A 19611-nucleotide genomic window follows, 5' to 3' on the forward strand; every position below is an offset into this window, starting at 1 on the left:
AAAAGCAATTTAGGGGAAGAAAGGGTTTACTTCATCTTACAGATTATAGTTCAACTTTGAAGGAAGTAAATACAGAAAGTTAAGTAAGAACTTAAGGCCTTGTTCCCCTTACTTGAGCTACCACGGCTACATCCAAGCAGAGGTTCTAGGTTATATCCATACATGGTCCTTGGTTGAATATCAGTCTCAGAAAAGACCCTGTGCCCAGATATATTTGGTCCTTGTGGAGCTCCTATCCTTTCCCCATCATACTAACTCCCCTTCTTTCATATGATTCCCTGTACTCTGCCGAGGGTTTGGTTATGAGTCTTTGTATCTGCTTTGAAAACACTGCTAGTTAGAGTCTTTCAGATGCCTTCTGCGGTAGACTCCTGTCATACGTTCAATGCACATCCCATCTGTCTTTCTAAATGAGGATTGAGTGGCTGGCTCTTTGACCTCCCCACCCCCCAAGGGAGGAACAGTCCTGTTAGGCCACAGAGGAGGACTTTGCAGACCTGATAAAACAGGGTCAGATGAATGGGGAGGAGGTCCCTCCCATCAGTGGACTTGGAAAGGGGAAGGGCGGAGAGGAAGGAGGGAGGGTGGGATTGGGAGGGAATGAGGGAGCGGGATACAGCTGGGATACAGAGTTAATAAAATGTAACTAATAAGAAAAAAATAAAAATTAAAAAAAAGAAAAAAAAAAAGAACTTAAGGCCAAAACCAGGGAGGAAAGCTGCTTGCTGAGGCTCATGCTTAGGTAAGTTTCTTATACAGTCCAGGACTACCTGCCTAGAGAATGGTGTCACCTATCATAAACTGGTCTTTCCTACATGGATCAACAATCAGGACAATCCTCACAAACATACCCCAAGGTCAATCTTATGGGGACAATCTCCTAACTGAGACTCCCTTCTCACATGAATCTAGGCAAGTCGAGTTGATAAGGAAACTAGAACACAGCCAGTAGTGTATTTTCAGTAGTAGAGATCAGGGCCTTGCAATTTTAACCTACATAGCTGGAAGATTCCTTAGAGGTAGCTGAATCTAAATTTCTACTTCCCAGGCAGCATTCAAGGAACTATTTTCTGCCTATTATAAAACAGTGAGTTGGGAGGATCCTAGTGTGTGTCACATGTGCTTAGAAAATAGAAAGCCAAATAATACAAAACTAATTTTGCAGGGATTTGATATACAATCCATGCGCTCACATGCAGTTTGTCATGGTGAAGAGGTCATGTCCCTTACCCAAAAAATGGGTAAAAAAAAAATTGTGGTACATTTTCACAATGGAATGCTACTCAGCAATTAAAAACAAGGAAATCATGAAATTAGCAGGCAAATGGGTAGAACCAATAAAAGATCATCCTGAGTGAGGCAACACAGACCCAACAAGATACACATGGTATGTACTCACTTATAAGTGGATATTAGACCCATAGTACATGATAATCTTACTACAATCCACAGTCCCAAAGAGGCTGAGTAAAAAGGGGGACCAAGGGGAGGTGCTTAAATCTCACTCAGAAGGGGAAATAGAATAGACACCAAATCATATTGTATCCATAGGTAGAAAGCAGGGAACAATCAAGGCATGTATTTGGCTCACTTTCTCCTTTTTTATTCAGTCTAGGACAGAGCTGCCCTTCCCTACTGCATGATTTCACTAATACATAGAATCTAAAACAGTAGAGCCCATAAAAGGACAAGACAAGATGATTGTTATCAGGAGCTAGGGTCAGTGCACTGGGAGGACACTGACCAAATGATGCAAAGTTAAAGTAAGACAAGAAAACTATAGTCCCCAGTGACCTATGGAGGCTGTTGTTAATAACAATGCATTATGTTCTTAAAAATTACTGAGACTTCAGATACTGTTTTCACAGCACACACACACACACACACAAACACATACACACACACATACATACACAAACACACACACACACACTCCGTAACTATAAGTGGTGGTCCTTTCACTAATCGATTTGTTTTGGCATTCTGGAGTATATACATATTTCAAAACATGTATAATAAATATATGGCATCTTTACTTGCAAATTTCAGAAAGTTATTTAATTAATTAAAGACCCACTGGCTCATATGCACTGTGAAGCTAAGAGTAAGTAGATATTTGCAATATTTTTGAACCTTACTTAAGCATATGTATTTTACTCTTTCTTCAGTTCCTTCATTTTCTTTCCTTTCTCCCACCTTCTCTCCTCCCTCCCTATCTTCCTCCTTTCCTTTCTTTTCTTCCTCTCCTGATTGTCTTTCCACTTTTGCTTTTGGACATCCTGATACATATTTGGGGAGCTTTCTTTGCCTAATCACTGGAAAGGAAATAACAGAAGATAATAATGATATTTTTAAAATAATTGCACTTTTTTCTTTTTAATAGGGCAACTTAAAACACTAAAATTAAATATCCTCTTATATCTTCTAAACCTAATAAAAGGAACCTGAGGTAATTGGCTGTCAATCCATCATATGTTCTTCTGTTGTTCTATATCCCTAAACCCACGTTACAAGGGAAATAAAATGGAAATCACTAGTTCACATTTTCCCCTACCTTTTATAGCCTTTTTCTATAAAATCAGCCTTCAGCATTCAGTCCATCCAATATTCTATTTTATGAGATGAAGTATTGCCTGGTGTTAGAATAAAAAAGGAAAACTAATTAAGAACTTTAAACTATTCCAGAGAATAGTATGTCTTCATTTGTTGATATGTATTTGTGTAACCTAGCCGTGTTTTAGTTTTTCTCAAATAGCTCTTTGACATGTTTGGAATAAGTTTTCAAATGGGTATTACTTTTATTTAGTTTAATTTATTTAATTTGTTTAGTTTGTTTAATTAAGGAGTCTTTCCTTCTGTTATATATTCTAACTTATTATTTGTTTTACAAATAATGAGGTCTTATAAATAGGTTAATTACTTTTTACATTCTCTAAAATTTTATTACTTGTATATATGAATGTTACTGGCTTTAATTAGCTTCATTACACTATAATTTACAAAAACCAATATTAAAAGTGTAAAGTTGACACATACCTTTTATAATCATATAAATGTGTCCACTTAATCACTACTACCATTGTAGATTTTTACATGTTGCTTTTCTAAACTTTTAATTTCATAAACTATTTTCAATATATTCCTCAAAATCATTACTAGATTTATCCAATAATTAAAAATATAAAACATTCTATTTTTTTCATTTTATCTTTCATCTTTCTATTTTTAAATCTTCTTTAAATTTTACTTTCTCACTCATGCCATGCTAAAAAGATTATTTTTTCCAGTCAATGTTGTAACAAGAAGGGATTCAATGTCAAATACTGGCTGCTCCTAAAGATACAGACTGCTATTACAGGCACACAGAAACATGATCCTCTTTGCAACAGGTGTGACCCTAAATACAAGTTTACTGATGTAAGCAGCTAATAATTAGAATGAGACCTGAGTTAAGAATAGATATCCAGCTCATTAATATTTCCTTCAGAGAAATAAGCTCAAGTGTTTCTCTCCAATCTCAGTAGATCCATGACCTGGATGCTTACATGAATACACTTGTAGTGGGACCCAACGCTAAGGTTCTCATTATGAAGAGAGCCTCAAGTGACCGATGGCTTTATGAATATTTTCACCAAGCTATGTTGTATTCATAATTGGAAAGCTACGTGTGAGCCACCCTAAACATTCAACCAGAGAACTCCTTCAGCTGGTAAACATTTTCAGCAAAGTGGTTGTATACAAAATTAACTCAAAAAAAAAAAATCAGTGCAGAGGGGCTTAGGAGGAGATGAGGGAGGGAGTGTAGGGTTAGGAGGGGAGGAGAGAGGGGCTACAACTAGGATACAAAGTGAATAAACTGTAATTAATATAAAATAAAAAACTAATTAAAAATCAGTAGCTTTCCTGTATATGAATGATAAAGGGGATGAGAAAGGAATTAGGGAAACTACACTCTTCACAATAGCCACTTTGGAAATCAGTCTTGCACTTACTCAGCTTACTCAGACAATTAAGAATTGGGCTTCCACAAGACCCAGCTATAGCACTGTTAGACATATATCCAAAATATACTCAAATATACAACAAGGACATTTGCTCAACCATGTTCATAGCAGCTTTATTTGTCAAACTAGATGTTCCTCAATGGAGGAATGGATACAGAAAGTGTGGTACATTTACACAATGGAATATTATTCAACAATTAAAAACAAAGAAATCATGAAATTTGCAGGAAAATGGTTGGAACTGGTAAATATCATCCTGAGTGAGGTATCCCAGAAGCAGATAGACACACATGGTATATACTCACTTATAAGTGGATACTAGACATATAATATAGGATAAACCTATAAAACTCTGTGCACCTAAAGAAGGTAAACAAGAAGGAGGACCCTGGGTAAGATGCTCAATTTTCATTCAGTAAGACAAATGGAATAAACATTGGAAGAAGGTGAAAACAAGGAACAAGACAGGAGGCTACCACAGAGGGCCTCTGAAATATTCTACCCAGCAGGGTATCGAAGCAGATGCTGAGACTCATAGCCAAACTTTGGGCAGAGTGCAGGGAATCTTATGAAAGAAGGGGGGAGATAGAAAGACCTGTGGGGGAAAGGAGGTCCACAAGGAGAACAACATATCCAAAAAATCTGGACCCAGGGGTCTTTTCTGAGACTGATATTACAATCAAGGACCATGCATGGAAATAACCTAGACCCCCTCCCAGAGGTAGCATGGTGGCAGGTCAGTCTCCAAATGGGCTTCCTAGTAAGGGGTACAGGGGCTGTCTCTGACATGAACTCAGTGGCTGGCTCTTTGATCACCTCCCCCTAAGGAGGGAGCAGACTCACCAGGCCACAGAGGAAGACAATGAAAGATGGTCCTGATAGGCTAGGGTCAGAGGGAAGGGGAGGAGGCCCTCCATTATCAGTGGACTTGGGAAGGGGCAGGGGAAGGAATGAGAGAGGGAGGGATGGAGGGATTGGGAGGGGACAAAGTTGGGGCTACAGCTGGGATACAAAGTGAATAAACTGTAATAAATAAAAAAATATATATTTTAAAAAAAGAAACTAAGCAAGAAGGAGGACCCTGGGTGAGATGATCAATCCTCACTCAGGAAGGCAAATGAGACAGATATTGGAAGAGAGAGAAAACAGGAAACAGGACAGAAGCATACCATACAGGGCCTTTGAAAGACTATACCCAGCAAGATATCACAGCAGATGCTGAGACTCATAGCCAAAATTTGGGCAGAGTGCAGGGAATCTTATAAAAGAATGGGGAGATAGAAAGACCTGGAGGGGACAGGAGCTCCACAGGGAGAGCACCAGAATAAAAAAAAAATCTAGCCACAGGGGTGTTTTCTGAGACTGATATTCCAACCAAGGACCATGCATGGAGATAAGCTAGGACCTCTGCAGACATGTAGTCCATGGCAGCTCAATCTCTAAGTCGGTTACCTAGTAAGGGGAACAAGGACTGTCTCTGACATGAACTCAGTGGCTGGCTCTTTTATTATCACCTCCACCTGAGCGGGGCAGCCTTACCAGGCCACAGAGGAAGATAATGCAGCCAGTCCTGATAAGACCTGATAGGCTTGGGTCAGAGGGAAGGGAAGGAAGACTGCCCTTATCAGTGGACTGGAGGTGGGGTATGAGAGAAGATGAAGGAGGTAGGGTGAGATTGGGAGGGGCTGAGGCAGGGTGCTACAACTGGGATACAAAGTTAATAAACTGTAATTTATAAAAAAAATAAATAAAATTTAAAAAAATAAAACTACAGTGAATGGCAATGGAGTCAGTGTCACCAAACCATGACCATTTTATATGAAAAAATGGAAAGCAAACATCTTAACTAACTGAGCCTAAAGAACAGCAACGTTGCATAGGGATATGGTCCTTTCTATTCAACTCTTTCTTATAACTATGTGGACTCTAAGGCTAGACTGTTCCTTCCCTAAGGATAGGATAATGACAACAGTGTTATTGCAGAGTGATAAGGAGAAAAGAATGGGTTATCCCAGTAATTGTTAGAACTGATAAAGAGCTAAAGACTGTAAAAAGGTGACCTTAAGATACTGTGATAAAACATATGCTGAGATAACCAGCATATTAGGAGGAAAGATATATTTTAAGTTAACAGTTTCAATCCACGGTTGTTGACCCTATCATTTTGTGGTTGTGGCAAAACAGATAACTACTGCAGAGCAAAGCTGTTCACATCATGGCAGTCAAAAAACAGAGAGAGAGGAAGGGATCCAGATTCCAAACCTTCCTTCAAGAACATGCTTCCCGCTTCCTCCAAGGCTCCACTTTTAAAGTCTCTACCACCTCCCAATATTGCCATATGCTGTATGAAATAAAGTCCAGAAAAGAGGAATGGGGATGAGAGCAACACTCAAAGTCAACAAGATAAACATTAGATTCTGGAGTTCCTGGTCTAGGTTGAGGGCACATGCTGGTGCAATGTGCACTTCAAAGGCAGCCCGGTCTACAGCATTGTCAGCTTTGGGCTAGATGGCTGTTCTGTTGACATTGTACCATCCATTCCTTGCACCTTCCCTTAGCAGATATTTCAAGTTCTTGGTACCCTAATGTTCTCATTTATGATTTTTAGCTTAATTCTTACTGCTCTTTGTTTGTTTGTATGCTTGCTTGCTCGTTTTGCCATCTCAAGGGCTGTGTGTCCAGAGAACGACCCTGCCACATACTTACAGGCTTCTCATGCTTCTTTTCTTTCTAGATTTTTTAAAACAAGGTTTTCTTTTTTTTCTTATCAGTTACATTTTATTAACTCTGTATCCCAGCTGTATCCCGCTCCCTCATTCCCTCCCTCATCTCCACCGTGCCCCTTTCCAAGTCCACTGATAGGGGGGGAACCTCCTCCCATTTCATCTGACCCTGTTTTATCAGGTATCTTCAGGACTGGCTGCAAAGTCCTCCTCTGTGGCCTAGCAGGGCTGCTCATCCCCTGGGGGAGGTGGGGAGGTCAAAGAGCCAGCCATTGAGTTCCAAAACAGGGTTTTCTTACGTAGCCCTGACTGACCTGAAACTTACTATAAAGAACAGACTGCCTTTAAATTTAGAGCAGTCTTCCCATCTCTGCCACTTGAGTGCTGGGATTCCAGATATGCACCACCGTGTCCAGCTCCAAGTTTTCTTTTGACATTTGAGTAGATAACCTCGCAGCTCTTGCATTTTACACTGATACAAATTCATGTGGATGATGCCAAGACCTATCACTGACATGAGCTGCACATGCTGGATCCTCTGAAACTGTGGCTGCTGTGGCCAGAAGAGCTTGCCACTCGATGTTTGAGAAACAAACCCCAAGGAAATAATTCCCTAGTCACCTTTGTGTAAGCAGAGTACCACAGAGCTCTATTTGTAAAGTCTTTTGAGCCCACCAGGACTAGGGTCCGGACAATTCCTTAGACAGGTTCAAGAAACTGATCCAGTTGTCTCAGGGCAAAGCTCCCGGCTTCTTTTTAATGCTGTTCATCTGTTCAGCACCTGTGCCTTTCTTGATGGGAAATTTAAATGTGTACTTTTTGGTAGTACTACAGAAAGCTTTTCACCTCTTCTCCATTTCTTGTGATTTTCTCTATAATTCCAGAAAACAGGCTAGGAGTGGTGCTGCACACCTTTAATTCCAGCACATGGGAGGCAGAGGCGGGCAGATTTCTGTGAGTTTGAGGCCAGTCTGATCTACAAAGTGAGCTCCAGGACAGCCATGACTGTAACAAAGAGAAATCCTGTCTCAAAAAACAAAACAACAACAGCAACACAGACAGAAAACAATGATAAGCAAAATTCATAGTAGTTTCAAAATGTTGTGCAGCTTGTACCTTTCTCACCCTGACTAATTAGTTTACCACCTTTTGGTTCGGCCTACCTTAGTACTACAGAAAAGCACACATTTAAATTTCCCAAAAAGAAAGGCTCAGGTGCTGAAAAGATGCATTAAAAAGAAGCCAAGAACCCTGAAACAACTGGATCAATGGAGAAATATAGGCAAGTCCATTGCCACAGTGTAAGATGAATGACACCCAGTCCAATTTCCAACAGATTCCTTGTCCCTATCTGAAACTTCATGAACACATGTACTATCTACATTCTCATAAGAATTTTCCTTATTTGAATTCCCATTGGAACCACCACATGGAGATCAGGCTGTACCCAGCTCTATATTACTCGATAGCTGGTAGAGTGGCTTGCCCTTGCCTTAGGTGAGTCTGTTTTATGAGCAGCACTTAGTTCTGTTTTGAGTGCAGTCACGAAGGTAGATTTACTCTACATCTCATTGTGAATATAAGCACTGCCACCTGTCAAAAGTGGTTCCTAAAAGTAGAAAAGTACCATCCTGTAAACTTATCACAGTAGCTCAGGGTATATAAGCACATATGTGTATTAAAACTATATACAGGGGGAAAAAGCCTAAGAACTCATCTAAAACACCAGATCAAGGAAGAGCACAACATCTACATTTGGACCCCATAAAGAGACAGTCATCTTACACTGAGATGGCAAGCTCTCCCCACCCCCACACACCCAGGGTATGGGGTTAGAAGAGAAGAAATATCTGGAATACAACATGTTACTCAAAGGCAAGTTTCCAGTGACTTAAATTCTATCCACTAGATCCTACCTCTTAAAGATTCCATGACCTCCCAAACAGTCTGCAGGCTGGCAACCAAGCCTTCAGTACATAGCCTTTAGAGGCCATTTAAATTTCAAAACATAACATCAATATTTTAGTCTGAGGGTCTGAAAAAAAGAAGTCTTTGATCAAAGATATGAGAGCAGTGAATTGATCAGAAAAGGCTTTCAGATCAGGAGTGTGAGAAAAGAAAGCTCTGAAATGGCATGTAAGTGGAGGTTTAACACTTTGCACAATGGTGATAAATCTTGCTGGGCATTCTCTGACATACTATACAAAACATGCCTCAACGTTGTCTGCTGACACTTGAGAAAAGAGATGTTTATCCATTAAATTGTATTGTCTATTGGTTTGTGCTCAACTATGAGGGATGGAGTGAAAGGTAACATGTGACATTTTGGGCCTGCTTCACTTGCTGACCAAGCATGCTCCTTCATGCCAAGAATTTATAGAAAATTTCTGAAATAGATTAATATGAGAGTCATAGCTCTATACTGGTTTTGTTTTCTCATTTTCTTAATGTGTGAGTATTATCTCATCTACAGTAATAAAACTCTTTGTATATGGACCAGTTCTTGTATTTATTTGTATGATAGCCCTGCCTCTATGAATTCTATGTGTATGCGGGGCAGAGGGGTGCTCTTTGATTTCTACTTTCTCATGCCACACATTCTAGCCATTCCTCAAGTGTCTCCCTTTGTGTCTTTTTCTGTCTGTAACATCCTTTCTTCCACTGTCTTACAGGATCAGCTAAGTAACTCTTCATTCATAAAATGTTTCAAGTTCCACCTTGGAATACTCATGTCCATTTTCAAACCACTATCTAGTTCCTCTGCTATACAATTTTATGTTTTGTGGTGCCAAGAAAAGGACCTAGACCCTGAAGCTTGCCTAAAGTACGTATTCCACCACTGAGCTGCAGCTCTGGCCACTAAATTTGTTTTGTGTGCTGGTATTGGATTCCAGAGTATGAACTTATTGAGAAAATGAATTGCATCAGGGATCTCTTTATCTGTAACACACAGCTCAATGCTTAGCAAAAAGTACATGCTCAGTGACATTTTTGGAATATAACTGAATGTGAGTAACAAATACTTTTAGATTCAACAAAACAAACTGAGAATGTCTACTGTGTGTATACTTAAAATGTCTCCCAAGTATTGGTACCATGAGTGTATGTATGGTGGTGGTAAATATTCCTCAGAATCAAGTACCAATGTTCTTCAGCCAGAGATGGACAGGAATCCCTGCAGCTGCACAAGTTGAATTTTCACTCATGTAATAAGAGCAAACACTTATCACAGAGATTGAAGGGTATTTCTGTAGGTGCACCTTGGAGACAGTAATAGTGTTTGGGGGTTTCAGGTAGTGACTTAGAGAAAGAAGCCAAAGAAGCAAGGATTACTCTAGAGTTGAAGCGATGAGAAAGAGGATGTGATCCTAAAATTAGGTGCTTTGTGAAGAGCATATGTCTTTGATTTTGTCTCTGCTTAGGTAGAGTTATAAACTGGCTTGTTTTTGTTTCATTGTATCGTGTTCTCACAAGAACTTATTTGAAGCTGGTGTATTGTGAAACAGTTTATGTCCCACAGATCAGCATAGCCTGTCTGTGAGCATTTGGCCAGATTGCAATAAGAGGATTTTTTTGTGAACATCAGATGGGCTCTGCACATCAGACAATGACTTTCTGAGATGAGGAAAGGCTCAGAAAAGTGTGATTTTTATGCTAGTCATTCTCACACTTAAGGAATGAGAACTGGATGGAGTGAAGACATTAAAGCAGAGCCAAACTGGACCTCTTTTTCTGCTCTCTGATCTTTTTTATTTTAATTTTATTTTTTATTTCACGATTTATTCATTATATATACCAATTGAATCCCCTTCCCTCACCTCATCCCAGTCCCACCTTCCCTCTATTCTCCCATATCCCATTCCCCTAGTCCACTGAAAGGGGGAGTTCTCCACTATTGCCATCTGCCCTTAGCTTGTTAAGTCTCAACAGGATTGCCTGAGTCTTCTTCATACGTGATCTGGCAAGGCTGCATCACCAGGGGCAAGTAATCAATTGAGTTCACGATAGAGGCAGCTCCTGTACTTCTCACTGGGAGAGCCATATGAAGACTGAGCTGCCAATCAGCCACATCTGAGCAGGGGGGCTAGGTCCTCTCCATGAATGCTCCTCGGCTGGTGCATTAGTCTCTGCAGGACCCCCTGGACTCAGATCCTTTAGTTTTGTTGATCTTCTTGTGGGGCTCCTGTCCCCTCCATGCCCCTCTATCCCCAAGCCTCTCTTGTTCCATAGGACTTCCTGCACTCTGCCCAAAGTATGGCCATGAGTTTCAGCATCTGCTTTGACCCCCTTTTGGATGGAAACTTTCAGAGGAACCCTCTAGAGTAGGCTCCCATCCTGTTTCCTCTCTTCCACTGCTTCTGGTGTCTATCCTGTTTGCCATTCTGAATGAGATTTAAGCATCCTCACTATGGTCCTCCTTACTGTTTAGTTTCTTTAGGTTTGTAGATGGCTACCCTATATAATACAGCTAATATCCACTTATATGTGAGTGTATTCCATGCCTGTCCTTCTGTTTCTGGGTTACCTCACTCAGGATGATCTCTTCTAGTTCCACCCAATTGTCTGCAAATTTCGTGATTTCATTTTTTTTTTTTTAGATTTAAAGGATTTCATTGTTTTTAATAGCTGAGTAGTATTCTATTGAGTAGATGTACCACACTCTCTGTATCCATTCCTCCATTGAGGGACATCTGGGTTGTTTCCAGATTCTGGCTATTACAAATAAAGCTGCAATAAACATAGTTGAGCAAATGTCCTTATTAAATGATGGGACATCTTTTGGGTATATGCCCAGGAGTGGTATAGCTGGATCTTGAGATAGTGTTATTTACAGTTTTCTGAGAAAGCACCAGATTGATTTCAGAAGTGGTTGTACAAGTCTACTTTTCCACTAGCAATGAAGGAGGTTTCCCCTTTCTTCACATCCTCTCCAGCAAGTATTGTCACTTGAGTTTTTGATCTTAGCCGTTCTGATCAGTGTAAAAGATGGTGCTGGTCTAACTAGAAACCCCCATGTAGAAAAACTCAAATAGACCCATATATATTACCCTACACAAAATTAAAGTCCAAGTGGATCAAAGGCCTCAACATAAAACCAGACACACTAAATCCATTGAAAGTAAAAGTAGGGAAGAGCCTTGAACTCACTGGCACAGGAGACAACTTCTTGAACAGAACACCAACACCTCAGGCTCTAAGCTTTACAATTAATAACTAGGACCTCTTGAAATTGAAAAGCTTCTGCAAAGCAAAGGACACTGTCAACAGAACAAAATGACAACCTACAGACTGGGAAAAGAACTTCACCAACCCTACATCCTATAGAGGGCTATTATCCATAATATATAAAGAACTCAAGAAATTAGACACCAACAAACCAAATAATCCAATTGAAAAATGGGGGTACAGAGTCAGTCAGAGAATTCTCAACAGAGGAATATGGAATGGCAAAGAAACACTTAAAGAAATGCTGAACATCCTTAGTCATCAGGGAAATGCAAATCAAAACAGTTCTCTGATATTTTAGGTGGACAAGACTTTAAATCTTGAAGCTTTGCCTAGTCCCAAAGGCATAATGGTATAATAATGTCTGAAAGAATAGTTTGTCTTTCCTTCCTTCCTTCCTTCCTTCCTTCCTTCCTTCCTTCCTTCCTTCCTTCCTTCCTTCCTTTCTTTCTTTCTTTCTTTCTTTCTTTCTTTCTTTCTTTCTTTCTTTCTTACCAGAAAGGCAACCAGCATAGATCACCTCTTCTGAGATATAACCAATAAGATCTGGAAACATACAACAAAAAAGGCAGTAGCAATATCACTTGTGTATCAACAAAATAGTATGGTTTCCTTTTCTTTGCCTCCCATTCTGGCTATTTTCTCTTTTTAAAAACTGTTATTTTTGTGTATATAAATGTGAGATAGCAAACCTGATAGTCTATAAAATGTATCTAGATATAATGTATTTTTTGTTATTTGCTCCATGAGTAAAATTCTAGAGCATTGGTATACATTATTGTACATTTTATGTCAGATACAAAGTTGTGAAGATGAGGACATCAGTCTTTATCTGAAGCGCTCACTGCACAGCAGAGGAGAAATATACTTAATAACTTAAAAACAAAACAATATCCCTCCCTTCTTTGACAGAATGTACATGCTAGCAATGATAGGCGACATTCTAGTGTCCAGAGGCAAACAAACATGAGAAGTTGGATCTGGTCCAATCAGCTATACCTACACTCACACCTACATGAATGTACATGTGTATGTTTATAAACATTAAATTTTCTGAAATTGATTAGAGGCAATTTTAGATATAATTTTTAAATTACAGAAAACGTTGAATTAGTAGTATAGTGACTCCTATCCAAATCAACCCACTAGTGTTTCTCAACCATTTGAAGGAGGTATTTTACCAAGCTAAGTAGTTCTAAATATTTAAGTATATATGTTCTAAAATGAAAGATAACCTCTATGCAATTATCCAAAATAGTAAACTGACCATTGATACAATTTCAGTATCAACTTTGAGGCCTGCACATTCATTTTCTACATCAGCCTGTTCTAATATAACTACATGCCATTTAATTGCTCTGCTTTATAGTTTTCATTGCCTTCAGACAATATCTCTTTTTGATGCTGAGTACTTCCATTACTGCCCAGTTATTCTGTAGAATGCCTCTTAAGACTGATCTATGTGATGTTTTCTCGTGGTGAGATTCAAGCTATTATATTTTGGGAAGAATAATTTGCTGGGTTTCTTTTTTAATGATTGAATCTATTTATTTGGAAATATTATACAAAAATATTAGTTTTCATTGTTGCATCTTAAACACAATTTAGTATTTGTTGATCCTCCTCCCTCTGTCATCTTTTTGTCTCCGCATATATATATTACGTATATATGTAAATATATATGTAAAAAGTTTAGATGCACATCTAAGAGAGAGCATGCAACATTTGTCTTTTTATTCTGGGTTATTTCTCTTAATATAATAAATTATGGATACATTGATTTTTCTGTACATTTCATGATTTCATTGTTATTTGTGGTTGAATACAACTTTATTGTGTATATATACCACATTTTTATTATCCATTCATTTTTGATGGTGGGCAGAGAATTGCTGCTGTCACTTCAGAAGACCAAGGTTTCATTTCTATAAATGAAAGAATACTTACAGTTTGTCACTAAGGAAGGGATAGAAAGGTGAATATGGATAAATTGACAGTATGCTGTATGTTGGGGCATATTGGCTAGAAGACAGGAGAACTGCAATGTATTGGCATTGGGTCAACCACACTCTTCCTGCACTTTTGCTCTACCACCATTTTCCTGTGTCTCAGTGAAATTAGCAGAAAAGGTTGAATTGGCCTCTGTCTAGCCTTGCATGGTCTCTGCTCTCTATCTTAACTTTTCTTTCTGTACTAGCTGGTTTAGTTTAACTTGGGGGTGTGGCAACCAGAAGCCCCAACACAATCCCCATTTCAACTTTGGCATTAGCAAAGCTATCTTGTCTTTCCTCCGGTTTCTCATCTATTCTAACTCATCAAAAACTGAGAAGAAAAGAATGATCAATTGTGGAGCTCCTGTCTTCTACATGTCCTTCTATCCCCACTCTCCTTTTCTTTCATGAGATTCCCTGCACTCTGCCCAATGTTTAGCTGTGAGTCTCAGCATCTGCTTCAGTCCCCTGTTGGGTAGAGCCTGTAAGAGTACCCTCTACTATGGTCTCATCCTATTTCCTCTCTTCCACCACTTTTGGTGCCTATCTTGTTTGCCATTCTGGATGAGATTTAAGCATCCTCCCTAGGGTTCCTCCTTGTTGTTTAGCTTCTTTAGGACTATTGATTTTAGTATGTTTATCCTCTATTATATGGCTAATATCCACTTATTAGTGACTATATACCATGTGTGTATTTCTGTTTTTGGGATACCTCACTCAGGATGATCTCTTCTAGTTCCATCCATTTGCCTGCAAATTTCATGATTTCCTTCATTTTAATAGCTGAGTAGTATTCCATTATGTAAATGTACCACAATTCCTGTACCCATTTCTCCATTGGGAGACATCTAGGTTGTTTCCAGATTCTGACTATTACAAATAAAATTGCTATGAACATAGTTGAGTCCTTATTGAATGGTGGGGCATCTTTTAGGTATATGCCCAGGAGTGGTATAGCTGGATCTTGAGGTAGTGCTGTTCCCAATTTTCTGAGAAAGCACCAGATTGATTTCCAAAGTGATTGCACAAGTTTACACTTCCACCAGCATGTGTTGTCACTTGAGTTCTTTTTTTTTTATCTTAGCCTTTCTGATCTGTGTAAGATGGATTCTCAGAGTTGTTTTGATTTTCATTTCCCTGATGACTAAGGATGTTGAGCATTTCTTTAAGTGTTTTTCTGCCATTCGATATTCCTCTGTTGAGAATTTGGAGGCCAACAAAGCTAAAATATCTGAGCCCAGGGGCTCATGCAGAGACTGATGCACCAACCCTAGACCCCTTGCTCAGATGTTGCCTATTGGCAGCACAGTCTCCATGTGGATTCCTGACTAAGGGGAGCTGGGGCTGCCTCCGTCATGAACTCTGTTGCCTGCTTTTTGATCACTTGCCCTTAGAAATGGGGCCTTGCAAGGCCACTGAGGAAGAGGATCCATGCAGGCCTGATGAGACTTGACAAGCTATGGGCAGATGACAAAGGAGAACTCCCCCTTTCAGTGGACTAGAGGACCAGATGGGGGGAAGAGGGTGGGAGGGTGGGACTGGGAGGAGTTGAGTGAGAGGGCTTCAATTGTGGACATAGAATAAATAAATTATGAAAAAAATAAAAAAAATTTAAATATTTTGCAAAATAAAAAAATAATTATCAATTGGTATGTCCCAAATTTCAATGACAGGAAGATGATAGAGAGCTTGACTTAAAAAACTAATTATGTATGGTATATCAAGGACAGACTCAAGACTGGTATAATGAATCTGGTCTGAGACTATAAAAACCATTTATTATAAGTCTCTGTACAAATGCATGCACAAAGTGCTTACCCACAGAGAAAATTACTGTGGGACTTGTTTCTAAATTAATCTCTAGAAATGTTATGTCACAAACCCTCATTTTCCACAGATAAATTTGCAAAGGACCTTAGCCACTTTTAAGAGCCAAAGTAACATTTTATCATGTCTTTGAATCATTTATTCTTTGCTCAGCAAATTGCACTTTTTCTAGCATTCTTTGATGACCATAGAATATTTTGGCCTATCTGGGAAGTTTTAATGGCCTCACAAAAACATTGTTACTAACAGGAAATAAACTGAAACTACAACTTTTTTCTTTATTAGCACTCAAAAGTTCTAATTTGAAATTTTTTCTTCCTATATATCAAGTACAGAGATTTTAGTGCTTAATCCAATCTGAGACAAATGTTATCATCTTCCATATACCTCTTACTCCTTACTACAAGCAAATGAAAAAATTATTTTGTCTCAGAATAATGTTTTTATTATAGTCCTTTTACCATCAAAAGCTTTGTGGGAGTACTGAAGAAATGGCTCAGCACTTAAGGTCACTTGCTACTTTTGCAGAGGACCCCAGTTTGGTTTCCAATACAGCAGTGCACAATCATTTGGAACTCCAGATAAAGTGCATCCAACCCACTGCCCTAGTTTCTGCAGGCACCAGGAATGTACCTGGTACACATACATACATACAAACATTCCTATGTATCAAACAAAAATAAATACAACGACAAAGATACTTTAAACAAAACATAAAGACATAAAGATCAAGGTTTTTTTTGTTCTTTTTTTTTTTTTTTTCTGAACAGAAACAGTTGTCCTAAACTCTGTAAAATGTTTTCTACTGATGTCCATCCTCTTTGCCTTTCAGGGTGGAGAGTGAGCATTATAGACAGAGTGCTCCCTCCTGATTAGTATCTTTATTAGTTTCTTTAGGTTTATCCTATATTATATGTCTATATGAATGAGTATATACTGTTGGGCAGAGTGCATGGAATCTTATGAAAGAAGTGGGAAATAGTAAGATCTGGAGAGGACAGGAGCTCCAGAAGGAGAGCAACAGAACCAAAAAAATCTGAGCACAGGGGTCTTTCCTGAGACTCATACTCCAACCAAGTACCATGCAGGGAGATAACCTAGAACCCCTACACAGATGTAGCCCATGGCAGTCAGTGTCCAAGTGGGTTCCATAGTAATGGGGAGAGGGACTGCTTCTGACCTGAACTGATTTGCCTGCTCTTTGATCACCTCCCTCTGAGGGGGGAGCAGCCTTACCAGGCCCCAGAGGAAGACGATGCAGCCACTCCTGATGAGATCTGATAGACTAGGATCAGAAGACCTCCCCTATCAGTGGACTTGGGGAGGGGCATGTGTGGAGAAGGGGGGGAGAAGATGGGATTGGGAGGGGAGGAGGGAGGGATTTATGGTGGGATACAAAGTGAATAAAGTGTAATTAATAAAAATTAAAATAAAAAAGGAAAAAAAAATGTTTTCTATGCCTCTAACTCTTCCAAACTAAAAGAAATGATCGCATGTGTTTGGTCTTCCTGCCATGAAAAAAATCGTTAGGCAAAAAATTATACACTGATCTCTGCTCTCTCTCCCAGCTTTTCTTTTTGTACTAGCTGGTTTAGTTTAACTTGGGGTGTGTCAACAGGCAACCCTAACACTATCCCCAATTCAACTTTTTTTTAAATTTTTTTTCACAATTTTTTCATTATATATCCCATTTGAAGCCCCCCTCCTCAACTACTCCCTTTCCAACCCTCCCTCCCTCTTCTCCCCATCTGCTTCCCCATTCCCCTAAAAGGAGGAGCTCTCCTCCTCTGCCATCTGCCCATAGCTTATCAAGTCTCATGAGGGCTGCCTGGATCCCTTTTACACAACCTCTTGGGCTCAGATTTTTTAGTTTTGTTGGTCTCCTTGTGGGGCTCCTGTCCTCTCAGTGTCCTTCTATCCCCCGTTTTTCCGTAAGACTCCCTGTACTCTGCCCAAAGTTTGGCTGTGAGTCTCAGCATCTGCTTAGATCCTCTGTTGGGTGGAGCCTTTAAGAGGTAGGCTCCCATCCTGTTTCCTCCCATCCTCAAAGCTATCTCAAATTCCCGCTGGCCATCTGCAACTCCCACCCAAGTCCAAGGCTTGAGAAAAATTTACAACTTCAGCTTTCCAAGGTTCAAGGAAAACAACATTCACGTACGATACTGTTATCTGCAGGGTGAAAAGGAATAAATTTAGGGCAAAAAAAAAGTGGCTAGAAAAACAAAACACCCTCTTCCCCTCCCCACCCTGTTTTCCTTGTTTTGGCTTCTGAAATTCAGATTCTATCTGACTTACTTGAACCACTTTGGCTCTTTTAGGGCTGCTATTAAGTTTTCTCCTCTTTCCTTTAAAATAGACAACAGAAACTTAATCTTTAGTGATAATTTTTATTTACCTATATATTCTCTGTTGTAGTCTAGAAAGATTGACCCTAAGGTGGCATCATAAAAGAACCCATAACACATACGCATTAGTAAAAGATGTAACATACGGTAATGCTTACACAGTCTTATTTATTTACTCTATTCGGATTGCAAAGTTAGCCTTAAGCAGTTCAGCAGGCAATTAGTGATATGTCCACTCCAAAGTTTCCGTGAGAAGCTTCATGGCAAGATCAGTACATGGTATGATAGTCGTGTTCTCAGCAACAACAGAATGACAATGTCCTGATGGCTTTCACGGGGCTGCTTCTTCTTGGGTTCCCCGGAATAAGCGGATGGCATCACATCAACTTGGACATAAGGAACAGCGATTATATGGTGATTGGTGGGAACTTGGCAAGGTTTAATATGATATAGTCCAGATAGTTCTCTTTGCTGCTAGGCAAAAAATTAATCACACATTTTTAGAATATATCTGGAGCGCAGTCCAGCAGCCAGAATTGGTTCAAATCACAACACCATTAATATTGCATACAATTTTATGGCTTTTTGGTCAGGCAAAACACAGGTTTGGTTCTTTAGTATACAGATGACTCAGAAAAGAATGGTTTACTTAACACTGCTAGAGACTGTCAGACAATCAGTCCTTCATGCCACCCCCAATATAGCTGTTTTTGTCTACACAAAGAAACGTTTTTGTTTCCATTTGGCGTTTGGCTTTAGCGGGTGATGCTGAGCTGGGCAAGAAGCTGCTATCAGCAAGACAGAGGCAGCCCTGCAAAGGCATGGGCCATAGACTCCAGGAAGTGTCTAGTCACCATTGAACGTGAGCTTTTTGAGGAGATACTCACTCAGGCTGTCAACCTCAGTCGCCTGCTGGCGGAGGTTCCTCAGGTTGTCGGTAATCTTCTCGATGAGCTTCGCCTCCTTCTCTAAGAAGTGTGTCTCCAAGAAGTGGCAGAGTTGGAGGTCTGAGTTAGCAAACCCCAGGGCGTGCAGATCCAGAAGGACTTGATTCAGGTTCTTCTCCAAGGCCAAGGAAGTTTCCATGGCATCCAGGCTCCCATCACACTGATAGGAGGGCAGTGTCTGCCCAGTAAAGTAGAGGTCACAGCTGCTCTGCTGACTTTGCATCAGAAGATAGGCACCCTGGCGCTTCTCTTCAGACAGATTTCGGAAGAAGTGAACCAGGCCTTCCACAGATGTGTTACCTTTGAAGAAAAATCCCAGAGAGAGATAGGTATCTGAAGCCTGAAGATGCATGCTGATCAGGCGGCCAATAATGGCCCCCACCTCAGTGGGGTAATTTCGATGGCTCTGGCTCCGGCTCCGGCTCCGGGCACTCATGTTTGGTGAACAAGATGGAGCTTATGAAGACAACTGCTTCCAGAAAGAGGATATTGCAGATCGTCCCGAAGTTCTGAGTAGAGAGGCAGGAAAAAAGGTTAGTTATAAACCT

General features: G+C 39.8%; 1 protein-coding gene across 1 annotated transcript in view; it reads right to left on the reverse strand.

The window, feature by feature from the left end:
- Positions 1-18195: 18195 nt before the first annotated feature.
- Positions 18196-19611, reverse strand: part of LOC132650146 (ferritin light chain-like) — a 68759-nt gene continuing 67343 nt past the window's right edge. Inside the window, exon 2 of the mRNA XM_060375708.1 lies at positions 18196-19572. Coding sequence (XP_060231691.1) covers positions 18963-19499 — 537 coding nt within the window. The 5' untranslated portion in view covers positions 19500-19572 and the 3' untranslated portion in view covers positions 18196-18962. The remainder of the gene's footprint in view (positions 19573-19611) is intronic.

Source organism: Meriones unguiculatus, chromosome X (genome assembly GCF_030254825.1).
Source record: "Meriones unguiculatus strain TT.TT164.6M chromosome X, Bangor_MerUng_6.1, whole genome shotgun sequence".
Classification (NCBI taxonomy): Eukaryota; Metazoa; Chordata; class Mammalia; order Rodentia; family Muridae; genus Meriones; species Meriones unguiculatus.